A 23385-nucleotide genomic window follows, 5' to 3' on the forward strand; every position below is an offset into this window, starting at 1 on the left:
TTCCCAGGACTCCCACCCTTCTTTTTTCCCAGTTCTTGCTAGCTCACATCTACTCTCACTCCAAACTACTTCTCCTTCTAAATTCAGAAATCAGGAGGGAAATAGCAAAGAAAAATGCCCTACTATTTCCCATCGGCCTCTCACTACATGCCTTATGCTAAGTACAAGCCATGTAAGTAATATAAGGAGGTTAAAGTACTCTTCTTGCCCCAACACCTTGCAATACAGACGAACAGATAAAAACATGACGCAAACACTACATAATGGTGTCACTGAAGCAGCGTGACATTAAATATTTATGTATACAACACTCCTTCACAAACAGCAAATGTGAAATAAAAGAGTCAACAGATAACTTTTATTTATCTCAGTTATCATTTCTTACTCTATCACGTCTCCCTCCCACATGCCCACACAAGGGAGCAACATTCTCAGCTACTTGACAGGATGGTAGCTCCCTTGGGTTGCATACCCAGATCCCATTTTCATTCAAATCTGAGCTATCTTGCCCCATCACTGGAATCTGACTTTTCCCTCTGTTAGTACAATGTCTGATGAAGGTTGGTTTGCCTGCAGTTTTAATATTTGAGGTAAAGGGAACTTTATGCAGATTCTGGCTCGTTATGGATTTTCTCAGACAGTGGAGAGATTCAAACCCTAGCCAATACCTGCCAGTCTAAGAACAGAGACAGAGCCATGTAAAAGGATCTGGCCTGCTGTAACTTTAAAGATAACTCATGCCGCTTTTTTCTATGACACATCACAATATTTTTTTTTCAAAAATCTTTAAACATTTCATTAACTTTGAAGAAAGAATAAGAACAGTTCCTTCAGAAACTAGAGACACACAAGCATTGATCTATTCATAGACCTGCTTCTACACAGATGAAGAAGTTTACATCAAATGAACAAAAAATAGTACAGAAGACATAAATACAGAAAGACTGAGAAAAATCTGTCTCTAGAAATCAGGTCAGATGGACTCAAAGTAGGATAATCACTGGGAAGCCACGTAAAGCTTTCTGCTGGAGTATAAAGGTAGAATAAGTCCATGTAGTCAAGAAAACACTCTTTTTCATCCTGATATTAAATGCTTGCCTCCAGCCTGGGTCCACAGAAAGGTCCTGATCACTTGAACTGGTTGTCAATCAAGGTTCCCTTCATTTTTGCTTTCTTGGCTTCCAGTTCAGCCTGGAAAGAAAGAAAAGTTTATGTCCGGATACATGACATGAAACTCTGATTTTCCTGCCTTATTCTAACTTCCCCAATACTATCCGCTCATGCTCATTTAGTATACAAACTAGAACCGTGTATCTAAAATCATGATGGGTGCTCGCTTTGGCAGCACATATACTAAAATTGGAACGATACAGAGAAGATTAGCATGGCCCCTGTGCAAGGATGACACACAAATTTGTGAAGCGTTCCATATTAAAAAAAAAAACACAGGGGATACATGCTAAGACCATCAGTGGTTGCCTGAAACCATGAATGGCACCAAACCCTATACACACTAAGTTTTTTCCTGTATATGATGCCTATGATAAAAGTTAATATATAAATTAAGCAGAAGTTGCTAATAATAAAACAAAACAAAACAAAATCATGATGGACTTCTCTGGAGGTCCAGTGGCTAAAACTCCACACTCCCAATGCAGAGGGCCTGGGTTCGATCCCTGATCGGGGAAAAAACTAGATCCCACATACCACAACTAAGACCCAGTGCAGCCAAATAAATAAGTATTTTTTTAAATAAAAAAAATTGTGATGAATAGCAACTGCTTTCCAACCTTTCTGATGTTATGATACACATAGAAGATGATAACATCTGTATGGTAAAATGGGGTAAACACACAGGGCTGCGGTCAAAGGCAATCAGTATAAGGATTCCACAACTCCAGGATCCCTGAAGAGCGGGGGGAATCAATATTATGACATACCAGTATCCTGTTCTTAGCAGAACAGGAGGAATAACCCTGTTCTAGAACAGTGCTACTTAAAAGTTACGCAGTCCATGAACTGTTTGTTATCAGTCCACAAAGATACAAACAAAAATTGACAGTAAGCATTTAGAAGCTTTTATAGCTTCTAATTTGACTTCCCAAGTGGCGCTAGCGGTAAAGAATCTGCCTACCAATGCAGGAGACACGGGTTTGATCTCTGGGTCACAAAGATCCCCATGGCATGGCATGGCAACCCACTCCAGTATTCTTGCCTGGGGAATCCCATGGACAGAGGAGCCTGGCAGGCTACAGTCCATGGGGTTGCAAAGAGTCAGACATGACTGAAGCGACTTAGCATGTATATCCACATAGCAATTTGACAGAGTAATAAAATAATTTCATAAAAAGAACTAAGGCAAATTCCTTTATGACATTTTATAAATTACAAACCTGCTCTTGACAAATTTTTTATAAAGAAGATGCACTGGCCCTTCACTTCAGAAAGTCTGATAAGCATGGCTCTCTCTAGATCACTATGGCAAGGTCAAGTGGCTCTCAAGACCCACTACCTGTGTCACCAAAAATATCCTCTACAGAGACATCAATGTCAGGATGTCTTATTTTAAAGAAACATCATAAGTAAATTACTATCAGGAAAACAGAAATGTAGGCTCCATCACACAAGGACGGTCGTGCTCAACAAAGAGCCCAGACAGTGGTGGTGGGAGCAGTGCTTTTTTTTTTTTTTTTTCCAGTGACAGATTTTTTTTTTATATTTAAAAACAAAATCAACCTCCCCCCAAAGAACCCCCCAACAAACAAAAAATCAGATTAAATAAAATTTACAGTGAATATACCCAGCAAACATCTGTATGTGCAATTAAATACTGTGTCTGTTACTGCGGCACAAACCTCAAACAAACAATATACAAGTGTTCTGGGGGGGTGGAAGGAGGCCCAAGTTTAAACTCTGTGGAGTTTGGAGGGACAAGATGGGGTGAGAGAAAGGGGAAATCAATTTTGTTTTTCTTAATTCTGTCCATATAAATATATTCATAAAGACCAAAAAAGAAAAGGGCGCTTGGGATGGTAAGGAAATAGGAGAACGGGGGAGTGTGGGACCCTCCCAATTCTACCTGACCAAAAAATATGAATTAATTTCATGGTGAGAGAAGAGATAAAAAATGATAGAAGAGGATGGGAAAGAGAGGGAAGTGGACATGGGCCAACCAGGGAAATGGAGGGACCCTTGGCAGGGGAGTGAGAAAGTCCAGTGCCAGCGTGAGTGTCTGTCTGTCTCCATCTGCATCCCCATGGTCTCAGGCTCCAGTTTAGTGTCTGTCTGTGGACCTTATCTTACTTTCTGCCTCTGTCTGTGGTCTGACAGGACCTCTTGACCTCCCCACCCTGCCCCCACCCCTGCCATGCTGGTCCCTTCTCTTGTCCATTTATTGGGAGCTGGCTCGGGGAGCAGTGCTTTAAGCAGCAGTGAAAAGTCCCAATCCTGGCCCCCCAGTGTAGCCCGACTGTACACCTCCCATCCTGCAGGAGTGCCCATGCACCCTGATCTTGGACTCCTGACCTTGGACCACAAGTAGCAATTAAATGATCATTCTGGTTGGGGCTGCCTAACCAGAACTATTATTGGGGGCTGGGACCCTGCTCACTATCACAGAGCAGGTTATGTACGGATAGCCACAGCCCAGGGTTAGACACCCGGCAGCCAGCTACACCATATCCCCGAAAGACTTCCTAAAGGGTTCCCCCGCCCACCTGAGGGTCTTTCAGATGGAGGAACTGGAACAGTTCAGTGCCTGCCCCCCTACCCCACACCACTCACCAGCTCCTGCAGGCGCCTTTTACTCATGCCTTTGCGCTCCAGCTGCTTTTCAATCACCTTGGCATTCTGCGCATACGAGTCAGCAACTTCTCTCTGAGGGAAGAATGAAGCATCCTCAGGCCAACAGTCTCACCCAAGAGGAGTAACAGAGACCTCAGGAGAAGTTTATACTCCTCAGGTTATAAAATCACTACTGAAGTGGCCGAATTCGGCTCCCTTTCCACTCCAGCTTTTCAGTAATCTGAGGGAGTCAGGTTTCAACTGAAACCATGTTTAAATAACAGAGAACATCTCTGTGTAAACATCATTATACTTAAGTACCATAAAGGGAATTGCTTCTCCTGCTAAGGACAGATGCCCACACTGTCAAAGCTGGACTGAAAGGGACCGGAAATCCTTGAGTCTGGTAATTTTTCAACTGAAGAGGGATGCACTCCCTAAGGCCTCTCAAACAACAGTATGTAAAAAATGACTGATTTAGTCCAACTCCCTGTGCCTCATCCTACAGATGTCCCTGAAACACATTTCCCTGAAATCCAGGGAAACAGGAACTAGCCCGCTGTCACAGTGTTCCTTAGTAGCTAGAGCGAAGTCTAAGAGGGAAGTTTCTAGCTTTTCTGCTATTCAATGGTCTAGTTTGAGAGTCCCCCTTCGTCCCCTCCCATCCAACTCCCCTGAGGGCAAAAGCACTTACAGCCTCAATCTCTTCTTCTTCTTCATCAATAGTAGACACAGTCACAGAGCTGAACTTGCCCATGTCTTTAGTCCGCTTGGTCATCATCACCTGGAGATGCAGGAAGAGGAACCAGTCTAGTTCACCTCTCTGAGCCGTGTGTGTGTGAGTGTGTATGAGTGTGAGTGTGCAAGTGCCCAAGCCTGGGTGTTGGGGGCAGGAGAGGGATTGTTGGGGGAACATCCGCCTCTTTGGGACAGGCCGGCCTATCTAAAAGTGCCCATCTTTTAATCTGCACTATCGTTTTCTAACATTTGACATCAAGGGTTTTCAAAATATATTTAAAGATTAACTTTCTGCATTCCATCTCTAATTGCTCACACTGGAAAAAGAATTAATTTCAAAGGAAGTACATGTGAATAAAAGCCATACAATTTCCAACTTTATTCATAAAGCAGACTGTAGGAAAGAAAAAAGAACACACGATAGGTGTTAAAATTTTGTAACATCTGCTTATACACAAAAATGGCATCCTCTTAATAAAGAGAGCATACACAAGGGGCATGCTCTCATGCACCATAACCTAAGTTTTAGGACTATATCTGTAGCTCCATTAACCCATCTGTCTCCTTCAGTGATAATTACCTTCTTAGGAGGCTCTTGTTTCTGAGTGTATATGTTCGTTTTCCCAAAACCCTGGCCAAACTTGACCACTGCTCCATCCACAATGAAGGTCACAGGAGCATTCTTGGGCTGGGACTGGTAGAAGAGCGGCAGCCCACACCTGCAAATAGCAGAGTGAATCTCAGGCAGGCCTCAGGATCCAAACCCCCCAAACACTGCTTCACAAAGTGGGATCAGACTCTGCAAATATGTGTGTTGTGGCATCAACTAATGATCAGCTCTTCCTGATGTTTCTCAAAACTACTTGATAAGAATCACTGAGGGCGCTTGTTACAACTGCCGATCAGATTCCGAGGCCCCACCCCTCAGGGGATCCTGATTGAGTTACTCTGGGGGCTGAGGCCTGCAAATCTCTCTTAGCATCCCATGCAGTTCTGATCATTAGACAAGCATGGCAAACGCTGGCTCCTGCTGCTGATTGCTTTCCAGTCAAAACTGCTGCCATTCTTGCCAGAAGTCTGGGGAACTAGTGTGGGGTTCTGTCTTGTTCTGTTTTATCAGGGTCAAGAAGCAGCAGAAAGGCTCCACTGTGGCTGGTCTGCCAACTAAGTTTTGAGCAATCAGAACTAAGTTCACAGCATATTTTCTGTGGTTGGTCATTTCTATTCTACTTTTTCAGCTAAATGAAGTAGACCCACACCCATAAGATATGATTAAACTCATCTAACAAATCTAATGTTGCTGTAAACTAAAACGTCCTCTTAGCCAGTTCCCTGCTTTAATTCTCCTAGTCTGAGTCTTCTGAGAGCCAAGTTCAGTTCAGTCACTCAGTCATGTCCGACTCTTTGCAACCCATGAACCACAGCACGCCAGGCCTCCCTGTCCATCACCAACTCCCGGAGTCCACCCAAACCCATGTCCATTGAGTCGGTGATCCAAGAGTGAACTGTAATTACATCAACAAGATTAAACTTGTTGAAGTTTAATGTTCTCACTGCTAACAATCTAAAGCTGGATATCATATATATCTTTAAATAATACTCTCTAAAGTTCTTGGGTCTGTGGTCCTGTAATAGACTTTATAAATAGGTTTGGATTAAATTACACTATGTTATGTTTACCACAAGACTGAGCAACTCCACTCCAGGAGAAAATACATGTTCCCACAAGATTTACACTGGAATGTTCATAGCAGCTTTCTTTGTAATAGCCAAAGTCATTAACAACTCAAATGACCTTCAATGGGTCAATGGTTAAATGAACTGTGGTGCGATGGAATACTACTCAGTGATAAAAAGGAACAAACTACCATTACACATAACTTGGATGAACCCCCAAAGCATCATGCTACGTGAAAGAAACCATATGAAAGAGATACACATTGTATGCAGTAGAACACACACTGCAGAGTTTATGTCATATTTTAGAATAGGTAAAACTACAGCTGCAGAAGGTAGGCCAGTGCTGGCCAGGGGAAGGGGGACTGACTGCAAAGGAGCCCTGAAAATGTACTATGTCACAGGAGGGGTGATGTTACGTGGCTGTATGCTTTTGTCAATACTCATCAAACTGTCCACTTAAGAAAGCAAATTTTATTATATATAAGTTACACCTCAATTAAAAAATAATATGTTTCAAAACCCATTTTTTGTGGACAGTTGGTCAGAGGTGTAATTTGGCCAACTGCAGCTCTTCAAGAAGCCTACTTGCATAACTGAAGTCTGAAGGCAGGTTAAGATTATAAGGATAAAAAAAAAGATTATAAGGATAAAGATATAACAGAGAACTGTCTCCAAATGATGCTTTTCCTAACACATCACTACCTCAACTTTCTTATGTTCAGGGAAACCCACACTGTTAATACTTACTTTGCACATTTCTTCCTGTACTGTCGTTCAATGCCTTCAGGTCTGCACAGAAAATGGAAATTAAAAAAGATCCGAACAAATCTCATAACCTACCAACCTCACTTGCTCATTTCCTCAAATGTTAAAATGGCTTTTCAAAAGCTTTCCTTTCCTAGATCAGCTGTTGGTTTACACATGTATTCATTTTAAAGCACTTCTTCCATCCACAGGCACCCTCCTGACAGAGGCGGCGGTGTGGTAGTAGTTACAGTCACAGAAGCAGCCGGGTTCACAGTAACAATAACACCAACAACAACAATAGTGATAATCACTTGCATAGCTTTTATTATGTACCAGGAGCTGTTCTAAAGTGTACGTGTATTCACTCATTTAATCCTTACAATCACCCTATGAGGTAGGTCACGCTATCATTCCCATTCTACAGATGAGGGTGAAGAAGCACAAAGCAGTTACACAGTTTGCTCAAGGTCACAGAGCTAGGAAGTAGAATAGGTTGAACTCAAGCCCTAGGTTGAACTAAAGTGGTCAAGCTCAACAGCCCACACAACATTGCCTTAGATAGATAACTGGGAGGTAAAGACTTTTCCACCCATCCAGTTGTTTCATAGAAACCTGGAACTCACCTTTGTCTTCTCTCTCCCTCATCTCCCACAATCTACTTCATCCACAAATCCTGTGGATTTTAGCTCCAAAAAAGGTCTTGAACCTACTTTTCTCCACCCTCCTGCCACCGTCTCAGCCCAGTCCACTAGTATCTCTTCTCCAGATTATTGTCCCAGCTACCCCCCCAGTCTCCTCACTTCCCTCCCTGTTTCAACTTTTTAAATAAGCAGTATGCGCACATGGTATAGAAAAGAGTATAAAGTGAAAGGTAAATATCCTCTCCACTCATCTTCCACACGCCTGGTTCCCTCCCCCAGCCCCAGAGGCAAATACTGTTACTGGTTTCCTCCGTTCCTCCCAGAGTTGATGACACAGCAAAGTTTTCTCTTCCTTTTTAGACAAATGTAGCCCACCTGTTCACTTAAAGTGAAACAGCCTCTCTGTTCACTTAAATTTATATCTTGGTTAAAAAAATATGTGATCCTTCCCAATCAGTTGATAAAGACTTGCCTCATTGTTTATCAGGGCTCCATTCTATCTATTTGTATGGATGAACCAAAATGTCTTACCTGCTGGGCAAATTCTCCAAGTGTATCCACTTCAGATTCTGATAGATAACAGCCAAATTACTCTGCACAGAAGTTGAACCACTGTATACCCCACCACCAATGTGAGACTTCCTGTTTCCCTACAGTCTTACCAACACAGTATGTTATTAAAATGTATGACAGCCAATCTGGCATGTGAAAAATGAGATCTCAAAATCTGCATTTCTTTTTTTTTAAAGAGTGAAGTTAGGCATCTTTTCATATATTTAATAGACATTTGTATTTTCTTTTTTTTTGATAAACAGTCAGTCTATTTTTGGCCTACTGAGTTGTCATTTTATTTTATTCTATTTATTCTTATTGTTTTGTGTTGTGTTTTGACTAAGCTGTGCAGCACATGGGATTTTATTTCCCCACCAGGGATCGAACCCGCGCCCCCCTACAGTGGAATCGTGGAGTCTTAACCACTGGACCACCAGGGAAGTCCATCTCTTTATTTTATATTAAGGAAATGTGCAAATGTTAAGGGTTCCTGCAAATATTTCTTCTCCAGCTAGACATTTGTCTTTGACTTTTTCCCCCATGTGGAAATTTTAGATTTTTATGTGATCAAATCAATCGTGTATATGATACTTAGTTAGGACTTCTCCACTCTAAGTTCATACCTAAAATAAAAATTCTGAGCACTTATTCTAGAACCTGCTTTCATTACTATCTCACTCTCAATCATTCTCCAAAGAGGCAAGAGTGGCTTCCCAGGACAGCTGGAATAGAACACAAACTCCTCACCATGGCCTTCTAGGCACTGGCTGGGCAGAGAATCTGGTCCGGCCTCATCTCCTACCTTCCTTCCCGCTCACTGTGACCTCTCCACACCAGCCTTCCTCTGTTCTTGGAACAAATAAGTGCTTTCCCATCTCTGATCTTTCACACACACTCTTCTCTCTGCCTGGAATGCACTTCTCACCTGTTGCAGTCTCATCTTTTTTGGTGTCAGTTCAAATATCACCTAGTTATAACAGCCTGCCCTGAACACCTTTTTGAAGAGGTTCTCATGTGATTCTGGATGAGCCCTTTGTTTTATTTGTATGACTTTCCATAATCATAATTACTTTATTTTTTTTGTCATCCCACTAGACTGTAAGGACCATGAGATCAGAGATCAGCAGAGACCACGCCTGTCTGGCTCACACTCTATTCCCAGAGCTGAGCACAGTACTGCAATAAATACTGACTAAATGAATTCTTAAAAGAATTTAAGTTTAGCGAGGAAAATTATAACCACAGAGGTAAGTTCTTAGATGGAGGAAAGTGAACGGGGTGACAGGAACACAGAGATGGCAGCACCAAATCTGTCTGAGGCAGTTATGGAAGGCTTCGTGAGGTGATGTCAACAGTCCTGATAGAAAAATGGGATTTCAAGCAGAGGGGCAACTCTGTGCAAAAGGCCAAACAGCAGAGCATATTCAGAGAATTACAAATAGTCTAATGTTCTTGGGACCTAAAAAGATCAAGGGAGTACTACTGATCTGATAAGACATAAAAAAAAAGATTTTAAGATTATACTATGAATAACTATACACCAACAAACCAGATAATCTAGATGAAAAGAACAAATTCCAGGAATGATAGAATGATACAAACTACCAAAACTCACTGGGAAAAGAAAATCTGACTAGACTATAAGTATAAGGAAATTGATTTAGTGATCAAAAAACTTTGTGCAAAGAAAAGGCCAGGACCAGTGGCTTCACTGGGGAATTCCTCCAAAAGTTCAAAGAAGAATTAATACCAATGCTTCACAAACATTTCAAAAGAGGAAGAAACACTTCCCAATTCATCCCGTGAGGTCAGTAACATTACCTGAACATCAGGCAAAACTATCACAAGAACAACAAAAACAACAAATTAGAGATCAACATTGCTTAAAATTATACAGACAAAAATCCTCAAAAAAAAAAAGCAAAAACCGAATCAAGCAGCATATAAAGGATTATATATACCACATGGCCAAGCAGAATTTACCCCAGGAATGCAAGATTGGTACAACATACAAAAAAATCAATCAATGTGATACACTATAATAACAGAATAAAAAAGAAAAAACACATGATCATCTTAGATTCAAAAAAAGCATTTGACAAAATTCAAAGCCCCTTCAATATGTTAGAAATAGAAGGCAACCTCCTCTACCTTATAAAAGGCATCTATGAAAAATTCACATCTACTAAGCCACATAAATGAACATCATACTCACTGGTAAACGACAAACCTTTCCTCTAAAATCAGTTGACAATTCCAGTTACAATAGCATCAAAAAGAATACAATACTTAGGAGTAAACTGAACAAAAGAAGTGCAAAACCTGTGCACTGAAAACTACAAAACATCACTGAAAGAAATTAAAGACCTAAGTAAATGGAATGACGTTCCATGTTCATGACCTGAACACTTAATGTTGTTAAAATGGCAACACTTTCCAATGAATCTACAACTTCAACATAATCCCTAGCAGAATCCCAGTTGGCTTTTTTTTTTTTTGGCAGAAATTGACAAGCTGATCCTAAAATTCACATGGAATTGTAAAGCATCCAGAATAGCCAAAAAACAGTCTTGAAGAAGAACCAAGTTGGTAGACTCACACTTAATTTCAAAACTTAATACAAAACCACTGTAATCAACACAGGGTGGTAATGGATGTGGAAAGTGACAGGTTGCAGGGCATGTGATTAGGCAGACTGCCATATTTTCGGTAACCAGGGCTCCCACATTCAGCTGGCTAAAGAGGAAGGGTACGATCAGACTGAAATTTCGCCCTGGCTAGGAAGGGAGCATGCTCAAGTGGGCCCTTGGAAAGACTGTTTATGATCAGAGCAAGAACTACATCAACCAAGGAGGAAGTCTTCCATGCCTTGTTGGTAAACTCTAAGAACTGTGGCCCAACAGAAGCACCTGGCCAGAGACCACTGGCCTGCGCAATACCAGGCACTAAGGCTGGACCCAAAGCTGGCTCACTCCCAGGATCAGGCTGACTGGATTCCAGGGTTGCCACTGCAGTCTGGGGCCACCCAGTTTTCTGGCCTGGAGGTGAGGGCATCTGCCTTATAGTGCCACAGGAGCCTGTGGCCTAGTTTTGTTGTTAGATTACTGTCTGTATTAACTAATATAATACATGTAATAAATATTCTGGTAATCCTAAAGACAATCAGTTAATAATTTTCAAAATCAGAAACCTGAATAAAGGTTACCAGAGAGAGAAAAAGCACAAGAGAATGAATTTGCTTTAGATAGAGCATGTTATTTATACATCTTCCCCAATGTTACCTGGGGGGCCTTCTTTTGTGAATTTCATATGTTTTATATTCTGCACCCTCCATTTGTATTTTGTATATAACCAGTTTTCTCTTCAACTGCATAATTCTAGCCTGATTTGGCACTGAATGTTGCCTAGCAATAGTTTCTAACTCTTTTCATCAGTGTGGGCTGATAACAGTTTGGTTTCTTAAATACACATAGCTAGATGTCAGCTGGTAGTTTTTTCTGGTTCAACACTAGAATATAAGCTCTGTAAGGGCAGGGTTCTTTGCTTGTTTACTGGATGTAGTGTATGGCCTATACATAAAATCCAAACTTGTCTACTTTAGCATTTTATTCTGTCCCTACTCCAGGCTCCATGAACCCCTTCTGGTAAAGTAACCTGGGCTCCAGCCACAAGGGACTACTTAAATTTCCCAAGCACACCGTATTCGATGCTTTTAATGCTTCCATAGTCCTTCCACCTGGAATGTTCCTCACCTACTTGGTGAAATCCTAGTTCAAGGCCAAACACAAATGCCACCACCTTTTGGTGTCTTTCCTGACCACCAGTCAGGCAAGATGACCTGCTCCTGTTTTCCCAGAGCCTTCTGTTCACACGAGTATTTTATCATATCACAATAGTGAATGTGATATCATATCATATCACATTCCCTTGTTGAGCCATGAACTCTTTAATGGAAAGGACGGTGCCTTACTCATCTTTGCAGATCCAGTCCTTAGTACAGTGTGCCCTGGTGTGCTCCAAGAGAGTACAAGTTGAATAAACTTATTTTACTTGCAAAAGCCCCAAATTACAGCTATCAAATGGCAATAGAATCACATCTCACCATTTCAGCAAAGCACAATAAAAACATGGCTGTATTAACAGAAGTTGAGAACCACCACAAATGTCAGAGTGTTGGGCCCCAAATACATGACCTGTTCGATACTAGATGGGGTATTTATACTTCTCAGAACTAGACCCCAACACAAGCAGAAAATCCTAGACAGAGAACATCAACGTCTTACCTCCGAAGATATATAGTCTCCTCATCTTCGGTGTTACAAAACTTGTGGGCGTGTTTGGCACCATCAATCACACGGGACCGGTCCCGGGGCCTCATGGGCAACTTCTCTAACTGACAGTCTAAAGGAATGAAGAAAGATTTGGTCACAAGAGTCACTGAAAAATACCCTGAGGCAATCAGAACTTTTCAGGGGGGCCCTTTGCACTGTAATTTTTACTACAATTATCACATTTATTGAAGGCTATTATTGAATTTTCCAACAAAAAATGACTTGGTGTCAGGAGATCTGGATTTTACCTCCAGCTGTGCTACTGGTGATCTTCAGCAAACCACTTCCTCTTTGGGGGTCTTTCCCCTTATCTGATTATATTACCTCAGAAGTCCTTCCCAGCACTGCCTTTCAAGTTTTCTATGAGTCTTTCTGTTCCTGGTACATATGCTTAGGAAAGGAGGGGCCTGGACTAGAGTGGTAGAAATGGAGGTGGTAAGTAGCAGTCAGATTCTGGATAGCTTTTCAAGGAAGCACCTGAAGAATGTATTGATGGGCTGAATGCAGAAGTCAAGAAAGATTCTGAGATACTGGGTGAATAGCGGTATCACTGATGCAATAGGGAAGTCTGAGAGGAACAGTGGAGAGCAGAAAGTAGGGGATCAGGAAGTTATTTTTGAAAACGGTCTCTTTTTAAAAATTTTATTTAAGTATAGTTGATTTACAGTGTTGTGAGAACATGGTCTCTTTTGAGAGGCCTATTAAACATCCAAGTGGAGATGCTGAATAGGCTGAAGTTTGAGAAAAGGTGCAGGTTAAAGAGGAACATTTGAGAGTCATCAGCATACAGATAGTATTTAAAGCTGGGAAATGGTTGAGATCGCCTAAGGAGTGAGTACAGATTGAGAACAGGTAAGAGGACTGAGCCACAGGGCCGTGCAATGCCTGAAAGTCTGAGACAGAAAGAGGAGCCAGACACTGAGAAGTGTGAAAATCGAGGTAGGAGGAAAATCAGTAGAGTGCAGAGTCTTGGATGCAAATGAAAATGTTTCAAGAAAGACGGACTGATCATCTCTGTAAAATGCTGAGAGGGGGATTTAAATGGGCATTGATAATTGATCATTGAAACAGGTAACACGTTCGTTAGTAACTTTGACAAATAACGTTTATATGGTTAGGTGAAAAAGTGAGGGCAAGAAGGAATGGGAAATGAGGATGCAGAGACAGCCCACAGACGCAATTCTTTTTAGAAATTTTGCTATAAAAAAAGCAAAGAAATGAGGTTATAGCTCGAGGAAAATGTAGGCTCAATGGGGAGGGGTTCTTTTCACTTGATAAAAGCTATTACAAAATCCTTGTACCGGGCAGAAAGGTCACAAAGTTTCTAGAGGCAAAGAGGGAGAACAGGGAGTATATTTTTTCTAAACGAGGAATTTCCTTTTGAAGGCGGTCTGCATACAGAATTACAAGATGAAGCACAATACAGAAAAGCTCCCTGGAGTGAGGCGGCGATGGGTACGGAGGATTTTAACGGAGGGGAAAATCTTCAAAGAGACGCGGCTCTCAGATCACAGCCAGGGGAAATCCGCCCTAGAGAACCCGAAGTTGCACTCCTTACAGACCACTCACCCAGCACCAGGACCATCTGGCCGCACAAACAGTAGTAGACGTGAAGCGGCTTCTCGCCGTCGTCATATTCCTCCCGGTCCCGGGTGTCAGAGCAGACGACGGACCGAGACACTACTTTAGGCATACTTCAGAGCGGCAGCCCGGAAACGCTAAGCCAAAATTAAGGGTCGCGCAAAAGTGACGTCACACACGCGTCGCGGCTCTTCCAACTGAAAGATGGTCACGTGTCAATAGTAGTCACGTGAACTTCCGGGCCTTCCCATTAGTCTAAGATGCACGGGGGGTGCCTGGTGTCTGCCAGAACCTCCTTAAGTTCTGGGGGACTGCTTTACTTGGGACTTGGGACACTCTTAATCATTTAAGTTATTCATTTATATTACTATATACATTGCATATGTATATGCATATATGTAACTAGAAATAAAAAAGGGCTATTTACACTTTATATGCATAATACAGATTTTATAAATGTGCCTCTAAATGTGCTCAGACAGTAAAGCGTCTGCCTATGTGGGAGACCCAGGTTCGATCCCTGGGTCAGAAAGATCCTCTGGAGAAGGAAATGGCAACTCACTCCAGTACTCTTGCCTGGAAAAGCCCATCGATGGAGGAGCCTGGCATGCTACAGTCCATGGGGTCGCAAAGAGTCAGACACGACTGAGCAACTTCACCTTCAAAGGAGCTCAGTCCTGGGTGTTCATTGGAAGGACTGATGTTGAAGCTGAGACTCCAATACTTTGGCCACCTGATGCGGAGAGCTGACTCATTTGAAAAGACCCTGATGCTGGGAAAGATTGAGGGCAGGAGGAGAAGGGGACGACAGAGGATGAGATGGTTGGATGGCATCACCGACTCAATGGACTTGGGCTTGGGTGAACTCGGGGAGTTGGTGATGGACAGGGAGGCCTGGCGTGCTGCGGTACATGGGGTCGCAAAGAGTTGGACACAACTGAGCAACTGAACTGAACTGACTGATTCAGGATGAGTACCTAATGAAGTCGAGGAATCTTAGAACTTGAGATCTAGTTTACATAACATATAATTCACCCTTTCAAAGTGTATAATTCAGTGGGTTTTAGTATATTCATGAAGTTTTGCAACTATCACCACTACCTAATATTTTCATCATTCCCCAAAAGAAATCCCTTAGCCGGCACTCTTTCCACCTCTTTCCCAGCCCCTGGCAACCACTAATCTAGCTTTCTGTCTCTCTGGATTTGCCTCTTCTGGAAATTTCTAACGAATGAAATCATACAATATGTAGCTATTGGTATCAGGTTTCCTTCAGTTTTGTTTCCAAAGGTCATCCATGTTGTATCATGAATCAATCAGTTAAAAAAAAAAAATGAATCACTAAAAAGAAACTTCATTCCTTTTTATGACTGGATAATATTCTGTTGTATGGATATACCACATTGTGTATATTCATTCATCAGTGGACAATTGGATTATTTCCACTTTTGTAATCTAATGAGTACAGCAGTGCTACTCTGAACAGTGGTGAACAGGTTTTTGTAAGAACATATGTTGTTACGCTTTTGTGTTTTGTGAGGGCACATGTTCTCTCAGATGTTTACTAAAGAGTGGAATTTCTGGGTCATATGATAACCTTATGTTTAACTTTTTGAGGAACTCCTAAGAATGTTACCCAAAGCAGGTTTATTATTTTACATTTACCACCAGCAGTGTATGTGGGGTTCTGATTTCTTCATGTCCTCACCAATAATTATCTTTTTTTTTCCTTATAGCCATGCTAGTGAGTGTGAGGTGGTATCTCATTGCCATTTTGATTTGCCTTTCTCTGATGGCTAATGATACTGAGCACCTTTGCATATACTTTTTTTTTTTACATTTAAATATCTTATTGGGAGAAATCCCTACTCCAATCCTTGCCTATTTTTAATTGGGCTATTTGTTACTATATGGTTGAATCATGAGACTTCATTATGTATTTTTGGATACTCTATGCTAATCAGGTGATTTGCAAATAGAGACATCTGAATGATCCCGTTTGCCACAGGTTTAGGGAACATCTTCCCACCCTTCCTTCCTCAACCAAGAAACTCTCCCAGAATGCTCTTTGTGGAGGACCAGAACCTGAGGCCACCCAGAGTAAGGACATTTAGACAGCTTACATTGGATCATTTCAAGTGACATCATTTGACACTATTTTGGATGACACCAAAATAGCGGATTTTTAACAGAGAACTTACTGAAGAAAGCAGGAGTTTGGTGACCAGAAAATTGACAGAATAGCTGGAAGAAGAGTAGTGTTCTAGATATACAAGATGTAAACCAGTGGGAATTTAAAGCCATCTGCTAGCCTTCAAATGAACCTGAGTTAAAGCATAAAAGAAGTATCAAGTCTTTTAAGACTCACAGCATTTTCTCCTTAGGTCTTAGTGTAATGTCATCCCCATAAGTCTATGTTATTTAGTATTTCTTTATCTTCTACTGTGTGCAGGCAATGTGCTTATTAATACAACTCTGGTTGCATAGTGATCAGTTATAAATAGTCTCCCTCCCTCATGTGGCTTAGTCTAGTGCAGGGATGGGCAAAGGGCTAGAGAGTAAATATTTTAGGCTTTGAAAGCCAAGAGGCAAAATCAAGAACTTTATGTAGGTATTTATATCACTAGAGAAAACAAATTTTCCCAAATGTTTTATCAATGGAATTCAAAATATAATAATTGAGTATAATTTTTCATAATACAGATCTACTAGTGAGAGGAATGACATTCTTTTATGAAGAGGATAATATTTCACTTAATTAGCATTCAAAGTGAGTGTTTCCTATTATCAAAATCAGTTACAGTTGTTTTTTTTTTGCCATGCCTCGAAGCATGTGGGATCTCAGCTTCCAACCAGGGATGGAACTCATGCCTCCTGCAATGCAAGTGCAGAGTCCTAACTACTGGACCACTGGGGAATTCCCTTTTATTTTTTTAATACAATTTTAAAGGTTTATAAATTGTTTCAATTTGTCAAGATTGCTAAGAATCTCATTTTTCATCTGTAATAAAAATCTACAACTTGATTTTTTCAAAAGAATTGACAAATTGCAAGCAACTGTTAATAAAGGTCTTAATAAAAATCAGCTACAGACATTTATCTGTTAATGCTTATCTGTAGTAATGAGATTTTATGTGTTTCATCTTTGAGAAAAATCATAACACAGATAAGTGCTGCCATATACTGATATCAATCTACAAGCATCTGAGTTTTAATTGAGCATATTCATCTCTTGGGGCTTCCCTGGTGGCTCAGCAGTAAAGAATACACCTGAAATGCAGGGGATGCAGGTTCAGTCTCTGGATTGAGAAGATCCCCTGGAGAAGGAAATGTCAGCCCACTCCAGTATTCTTGCCTGGGAAATCCCATGGACAGAGGAGCTTGCTGGGCTACAGTCTTTGGGATCAACTTAGCGACTAAACAACAATTCATCTCTTAGATAGCACTTACAGAGTTCTATCAGATTCTTCTCTTGACATTTGCGTTTTAGCATGTTGTTACATTGCAGAATGATCACTTCCAATTGATGTTTAAGTGGGAGTTCCTCAATTGCACAGTTAAACTGCTTTTGAAATACAGAAATTTCCTTTGCACTCACATCAGGGTCCATAAAACACCATGGGTTTTATGTTCAGAAAATATATCCACAGCAAATTCGTGTGGGAATGCAAATCTAGTCTGTTTTAACTTTTAACAGCACAGGAAGTGATTAAGTTACTAGACATTACTTGTGGTTTGAAAAGTGCCAGTCGTCATTGCAATGATTTCACTGCAGCATAAATGTCACATGTAAGAAGCATTTTTGCTTTGTAATTGTAGGTTAAATTTATTAAATAACATTATTAAGTCTCCAACAAAAGCTAATTCCATTCAGTATTCAATAATAGTGAATGGAATAGTTGAGGGTGGTTCTTCTGGCTCAGAAAATTTTCCCAATTCCAGCCATGAGCTATAAAAATACAAAAACAGATGAAACAACAATGACAAAAATCCCTTACAACCGCTAAGCTGTTGAACTGCTGTTGGTGGGTCAAGTTAAAATATTCAGCCTCTATATCTGACAAAAATTCATGAAACTGACAATGTTTAGTCCACGAGAGTGAATGAGGTTCACTGTTGACACGAATGGTTGAGTAACACAAGATAGACTAAAATATTTTCCTGTGAAGTACCTATTGTTCAGTAAGATAACAAATAACTATAGGATTTAAGCAGCTTCCATTTTTGCAAGTTTTGTACATTTGCCCAACTAAGCCTTTTTCTCCTTCATACATATTCAAAATGCATCTTAGCAGATTCTACTTCAGGTTGTATTGAATTAGTGCTTTCTTGACTTTTTCGAAAATATTCTCATCTGAAGTCATCTACAGGCTGTCTGTATTCTTGGGCTTCCCTTGTGGCTCAGCTGGTAAACAATCTGCCTGCAATACTGGAGTCCTGGGTTCGATCCCCAGGTGGGGAAGATCCCCCGGAGAAGGGAAAGGCTACCCACCCCAGTATTCTGGCCTAGAGAATTCCATGGACTGTGTAGTCCATGGGGTCACAAAGAATCAGACACAACAAGCAACTTTCACTCACAGGCTATCCACACAGGCCAATTCTTCCACCATTTTAAACTCAGCATTGACCCTCTGAGTAAACAACAACAATTGAGGAGTATTGTTAAGATCTGTCAATTTATCAAGAGCCAAGGGAAAACACTTGAAACCATTTGCCCTGTTTTTAAAAACTTACTATTGGTGTTGCTTCCAGTGTCCTCAATTTCTGAGCCACTGTTCTTGCTGAAGGTCTTTAAAAAGTTTATTTTCCCTGGACACATTCTTTGGCTTTTGCAATCAAACATGATTTAATTAACTCACCACCAGTAAGTAGATGGTTTTCTTTGCTTGGCTAACAAATGAACCACTCAGAAACTTACTTTGGCAGCAACCTCATTTTCATTTTTCACTTTTGTGAAGAATTCTGCTATGATAAGATGTTCTATTTTAAACTTTCTAATTTGCCTAACCATTGCTTTCCTGTGAACTGGGAACATTGTGATGAATACTTAGTTTGGTAATGTCGAGGTCTATTGTATTCTTTTAGCCATGCTATAGCATCACTATGTAATAAACACAGTGTTTTGACATCTAAATTGATGACCAAGTCATCTACACTCCACCATGCCTTGAAAGCACAACGTTTAAAATCCACTTTCTTATTTTCTTGTTTTGACATGCTAGGCATGCAGTTGTAATTTTTTTAAAAATGCCAAAACATGGTGAAAGAAGTGGTTCCCAAAACACTGTTGCTTTACAACCATGTCACTGTGATTTGTAGTGGACTGACCAACAGTGGGAACTGGTGAGGGCACCACACACTTTCTGTCACAGCTACTCTGTCATTGCAGCACAAAAGCAACCATAGTGAAACTTTATTTATGGACATTGAAATTTGAACTTCATATCATCTTCATGTGTCATGAAATATGATTAAATACTATCCTTCTTTTGACTTTTGCAACCATTTCAAAGTATAGAAACACGTTTGTAGCTGGCAGGCCATCGGAAAAAAGCCAGCAGGCTGGATTGGGTTACACAGTCTGCTGGTGGGTGTGGCTGGTTTGATTTTATTCTCATATGCAATACTGTGGCCATTTGTATCCGTTTTCTTTTGTTGCTGTAACAACTACCACAGACTTAGTGGCTTATGAAAACCAAATTGATTGTATTACACTTCTGGAGAGCAGAAGTCCAAAATCCATCTCACTGGTCTAGATTCAAGATGTTAGAACAAAAAAAAAAAAAATAGAAAAAAAATAAATAAAAAAAAAATAAAAAAAAATAAAAAAAAAAAAACAAAAACCAAAAAACAAGATGTTAGCCAGGCTGACTGCTCCTAGAGGCTCCAGGGGAAAAGTCATTCTCTGCATCTTCCAGTTTCTAGAGGCTTCCAGCATCCCTTGGCTCCTTGGCTGGTGGCTGCACCATGCCACTTTCTACCTCCATCATCACAGGACCTTCTCTGAATTCAGACTCCTCCTACCCTCTTATAAAGACCCATGTGATTACATCAGGGCCACCTGTTTAACCCTGGCTAATCTCCTATCTCAATATTCTAAATTTACTCACACCTGCAAAGTCCCTTTTGCCATATAAAGTAACACATTCACAGGTTTAGGACCTGAAGATCATGAGGAGGGTGCATTATTCAGCCATGCCTTTGTTTGCCTTGATTCAGCAGTTCAGCGGATAGTGAAATCCTATGTTCATGGCCCTAATTTCCCCATTTCTTTCTTCCCTCTGTCCCTCCCTCCCTCCCTCTCTTTCTCTCCTTGTGTCCTAGGGGCCATAGATGGACAGCACACTATTACCTTTACTGCCAAGAACACACACTGTGGCAACTATTGTCTCCTGCAAGTGAACCTCTTGACTTGTCTTCCAAGATTTATATTTATATTAGAGTCAAGAAAAATCTTTTGATTTTATTTTCTGTTCCTTGGCCATAGGGAAAAAAGCTAGCAGGCTGGATTGGGTTATATAGTCTGCCTGTGGGTGTGGCTGGTTTGATTTTATTCTCATATGCAACACTGTGGCCATTTATATCCATTTTCTTTTGTTGCTGTAACAAACTACCACAAATTTAGTGACTTTCTTACACTTCTGGAGAGCAGAAGTCCAAAATCCATCTCACTGGTACTCATTTGCACTAAATTTTATTGACGGAAGTGGAAACTATAGAAAAATTAATTCCATGCCTTCACTGGCTAACAGAAATACAAACTCCCAGCCTCATAAGGCAGGAAATGATATTTTATTTGGTCTCTCACTTCAATCTGAAATAGTTCAGGAAAATCACAATCTATTTTGAAAGCAAAAATGAAAGTCTAAATTTCCCTAGTCATATAGTCCCGTATTTCCACAGTCCTCCCTTTTAGGAAAATTCTCAAATCCTTGCCTATGAACAATTATTTTTTATCTTCTCTGCAGTTGCATTGCTAACACATGCATGCATGCTCAGTTAGTTGCTCACTCATGTCTGACTCTTTGTGACCCTATGGACTGTAGCCCACCAGGCTCCTCTGTCCATGGGATTTTTCAGGCGAGAATACTGGAGTGGGCCGCCATTTCCCCCTGTAGGGGATCTTCCCAACTCAGGGATCGAACCTGCATCTCCTGCATTGCAAGCAGAGTCTTTACCCCCGAGCCATCAGGGAAGCCCACATCACTGACAAACTTGTTTTTAAATTGAAAAGGACTTCTAGTTTCTTGACCCCTGTGCTTGGGAGGGAAGAGGGGATGCTTGCCTGTGTAGAAGGTATTTCTTCAAGATATCAAGGTGGGAAGGGGGGTGGAAGGAAGGCTTGGCCAGCTCTGCTATAGTTAGTACATTCCAGTCGTATAACCGTCTGTGCTGGAGAACCATCTTCTGTGTGCTGCTTGCTATGACAACCCTGCTTCTGATGAGGAATGTGGGGGCACAGTGTTCCTGCAATGCAATTCCACTCTGCAGTCAGGCAACGCTCTCCCCACACCCTGGTGCCCTGGGGCTCCCAAAGAGCTACTCCTTAGCCATACAGCAAAGGGGTTTCAGAAAACAGACAAGCCCGCAACACACTCACACGCATCTCTAGCCATCAGTGAGTTTCAGACATTTATACCCAGTCCCTTATATCCAGAAACCTACCAGACCTCACCTCCTCTCCAGTATACTATATACCATTTCTCAGTGGGATGTTTTCAGTACACCTCTCTCAGGCTCAAACACCTATAAAAGCTGCCTAGCAAGCCTGAATTCCTCATCCTCACACTTGAGGGCATTTAATCAACTTCTGTCATCCTCACTTTTCCAAGTCAAGGTCTTGACAGTCTGCATTAGCCTCTTTAATCTGCCCACTATCCCCAGATCCTGGTTAAGCCCCATGTCCACGTCTGTGTTGTTCAGGAGCCACTTGTGTTCTTCCCTCCCTAGCCCTGCTTTCGTCTCTTCTGAAGCAACACTGAAATCAACCCATTTCAGGAAGCTTGCTCTAACCCCACCAGATTGATGATACCCCTGCTGTACAGATTCTTCAGCATCTGTGGAGTCACTTGTTTCTGCTCCGCAATTTGCTGCTGCTCTGGAGGCAGAATTCTAAGATGCCACCCCCTTCCTCAAGATTTCTGGTCACTTCTTGAGCTATTCAGTCAAATAGTAATCTGAGTTCTGCTATCAGGCAATTTTGCCGATGTAATTAAGGTGCCAAATGAAATGATTTGAAGATCAGGAGATTATCTGGGGTGGGCCTGACCTAATCAGTTAAGGCCTTAAAGTGAGCTGGGCTCTTCCTAAAGAAAGAGATTCAAACTGTGAGAGGAAAAGAAATACATTTTTTTAAAGTGTGATAGGGATTTGGCAGGAGAGAAATTCTCTGCTGCTGGATCTGAAGATGGAGTAGGCCACATGGCAAGGAGTGTAGATAACGTCTAGGAGCTGAGACTGGTCCCTGGCTGGCAGCCAGTAGGGAAATGGGGCCTTCAGTCCTGCAATGACAGGGAACTGAAGTTGGCTAACAGCTTGTGGCAATTTGTTAAACATCAATAGAAAACTAATGCACTTGCTTTCATAAATGTTGCTTTTGTTGATTCCATATGTGTGTATTAGTAGACAGCAAGCTCCTAGATGAGAGGAAAAGGAAGTTTTTAAATTTACTTTTGTACCCCCTTCCCACCACAGCCATGTGATGGTATATTAGGGAGATTTGCTTAACTGATATATTAGAATTAATGGGAGATATAAATCCTTGGCCATGAGAGTACCTGTTGTAAAGCAGCAGCTAGAATCATTACCATTGTCAAGTGCCTCCTGTTTCCCATTTTAGAAACAAATTCCTGCATATCTGATATCTTCTGGATATCTTCAGGTAGATGTCTCACTAGTCCCATGAACTCAGCAAGTCCCCAGATTTTCTCTCCCCAAACTGCCCTTCCCCTCTCTTTTCCCTTACTCAGGTAGTGGTACTTCAAACTCTCAATTATCTTGGGGGTTAGAACTTGAGCCATATTTTGGCCACACTGCACTTGGAGGCTTGTGGGGATCTTAATTCTGGGACCAGGGGTTGACTGGTGTCCCCTGCATTGGAAGCACAGAGCCCTAACCCCTGAGCCACCAGGGAAATCCCCAGAACTTGAGCCTCCGTAGACTCCTTCCTCTCTCTTGTTCCCACGTTCTGTTGGCAAGTCCTCTCCGTTTTTATTGTCATTGCCTGGTTCACTACCTCTCACCTGGAATACTTCAAGAGTCTTCTAGTTGCTGTCCTGGGACCCGTCTCCAATGAGTACAGCTCTGATCGCCTTGCCTTTCTGCTCAACCAA

At 41.4% G+C, this 23385-nt stretch overlaps 1 protein-coding gene and 1 non-coding gene across 2 annotated transcripts; one reads left to right on the plus strand and one right to left on the minus strand.

Annotated features, from left to right (window-relative positions):
• Positions 1-261: 261 nt before the first annotated feature.
• STEEP1 (STING1 ER exit protein 1) lies at positions 262-14221 on the minus strand. Its single transcript, XM_043458918.1, has 7 exons — positions 14042-14221; positions 12425-12542; positions 6949-6990; positions 5102-5240; positions 4478-4567; positions 3784-3876; positions 262-1191 (listed from the first exon to the last, which is right to left on the minus strand). The coding sequence occupies exons 1-7, from the start codon at positions 14163-14165 to the stop codon at positions 1129-1131; spliced, it is 669 nt and encodes a 222-aa protein (XP_043314853.1). The 5' UTR covers positions 14166-14221; the 3' UTR covers positions 262-1128.
• Positions 1330-1436, plus strand: LOC122436090. Its single transcript, XR_006267861.1, has one exon. It is a non-coding gene; the product is annotated as a U6 spliceosomal RNA (small nuclear RNA).
• Positions 14222-23385: the final 9164 nt, after the last annotated feature.

Source organism: Cervus canadensis, chromosome X (genome assembly GCF_019320065.1).
Source record: "Cervus canadensis isolate Bull #8, Minnesota chromosome X, ASM1932006v1, whole genome shotgun sequence".
Lineage (NCBI taxonomy): Eukaryota > Metazoa > Chordata > Mammalia > Artiodactyla > Cervidae > Cervus > Cervus canadensis.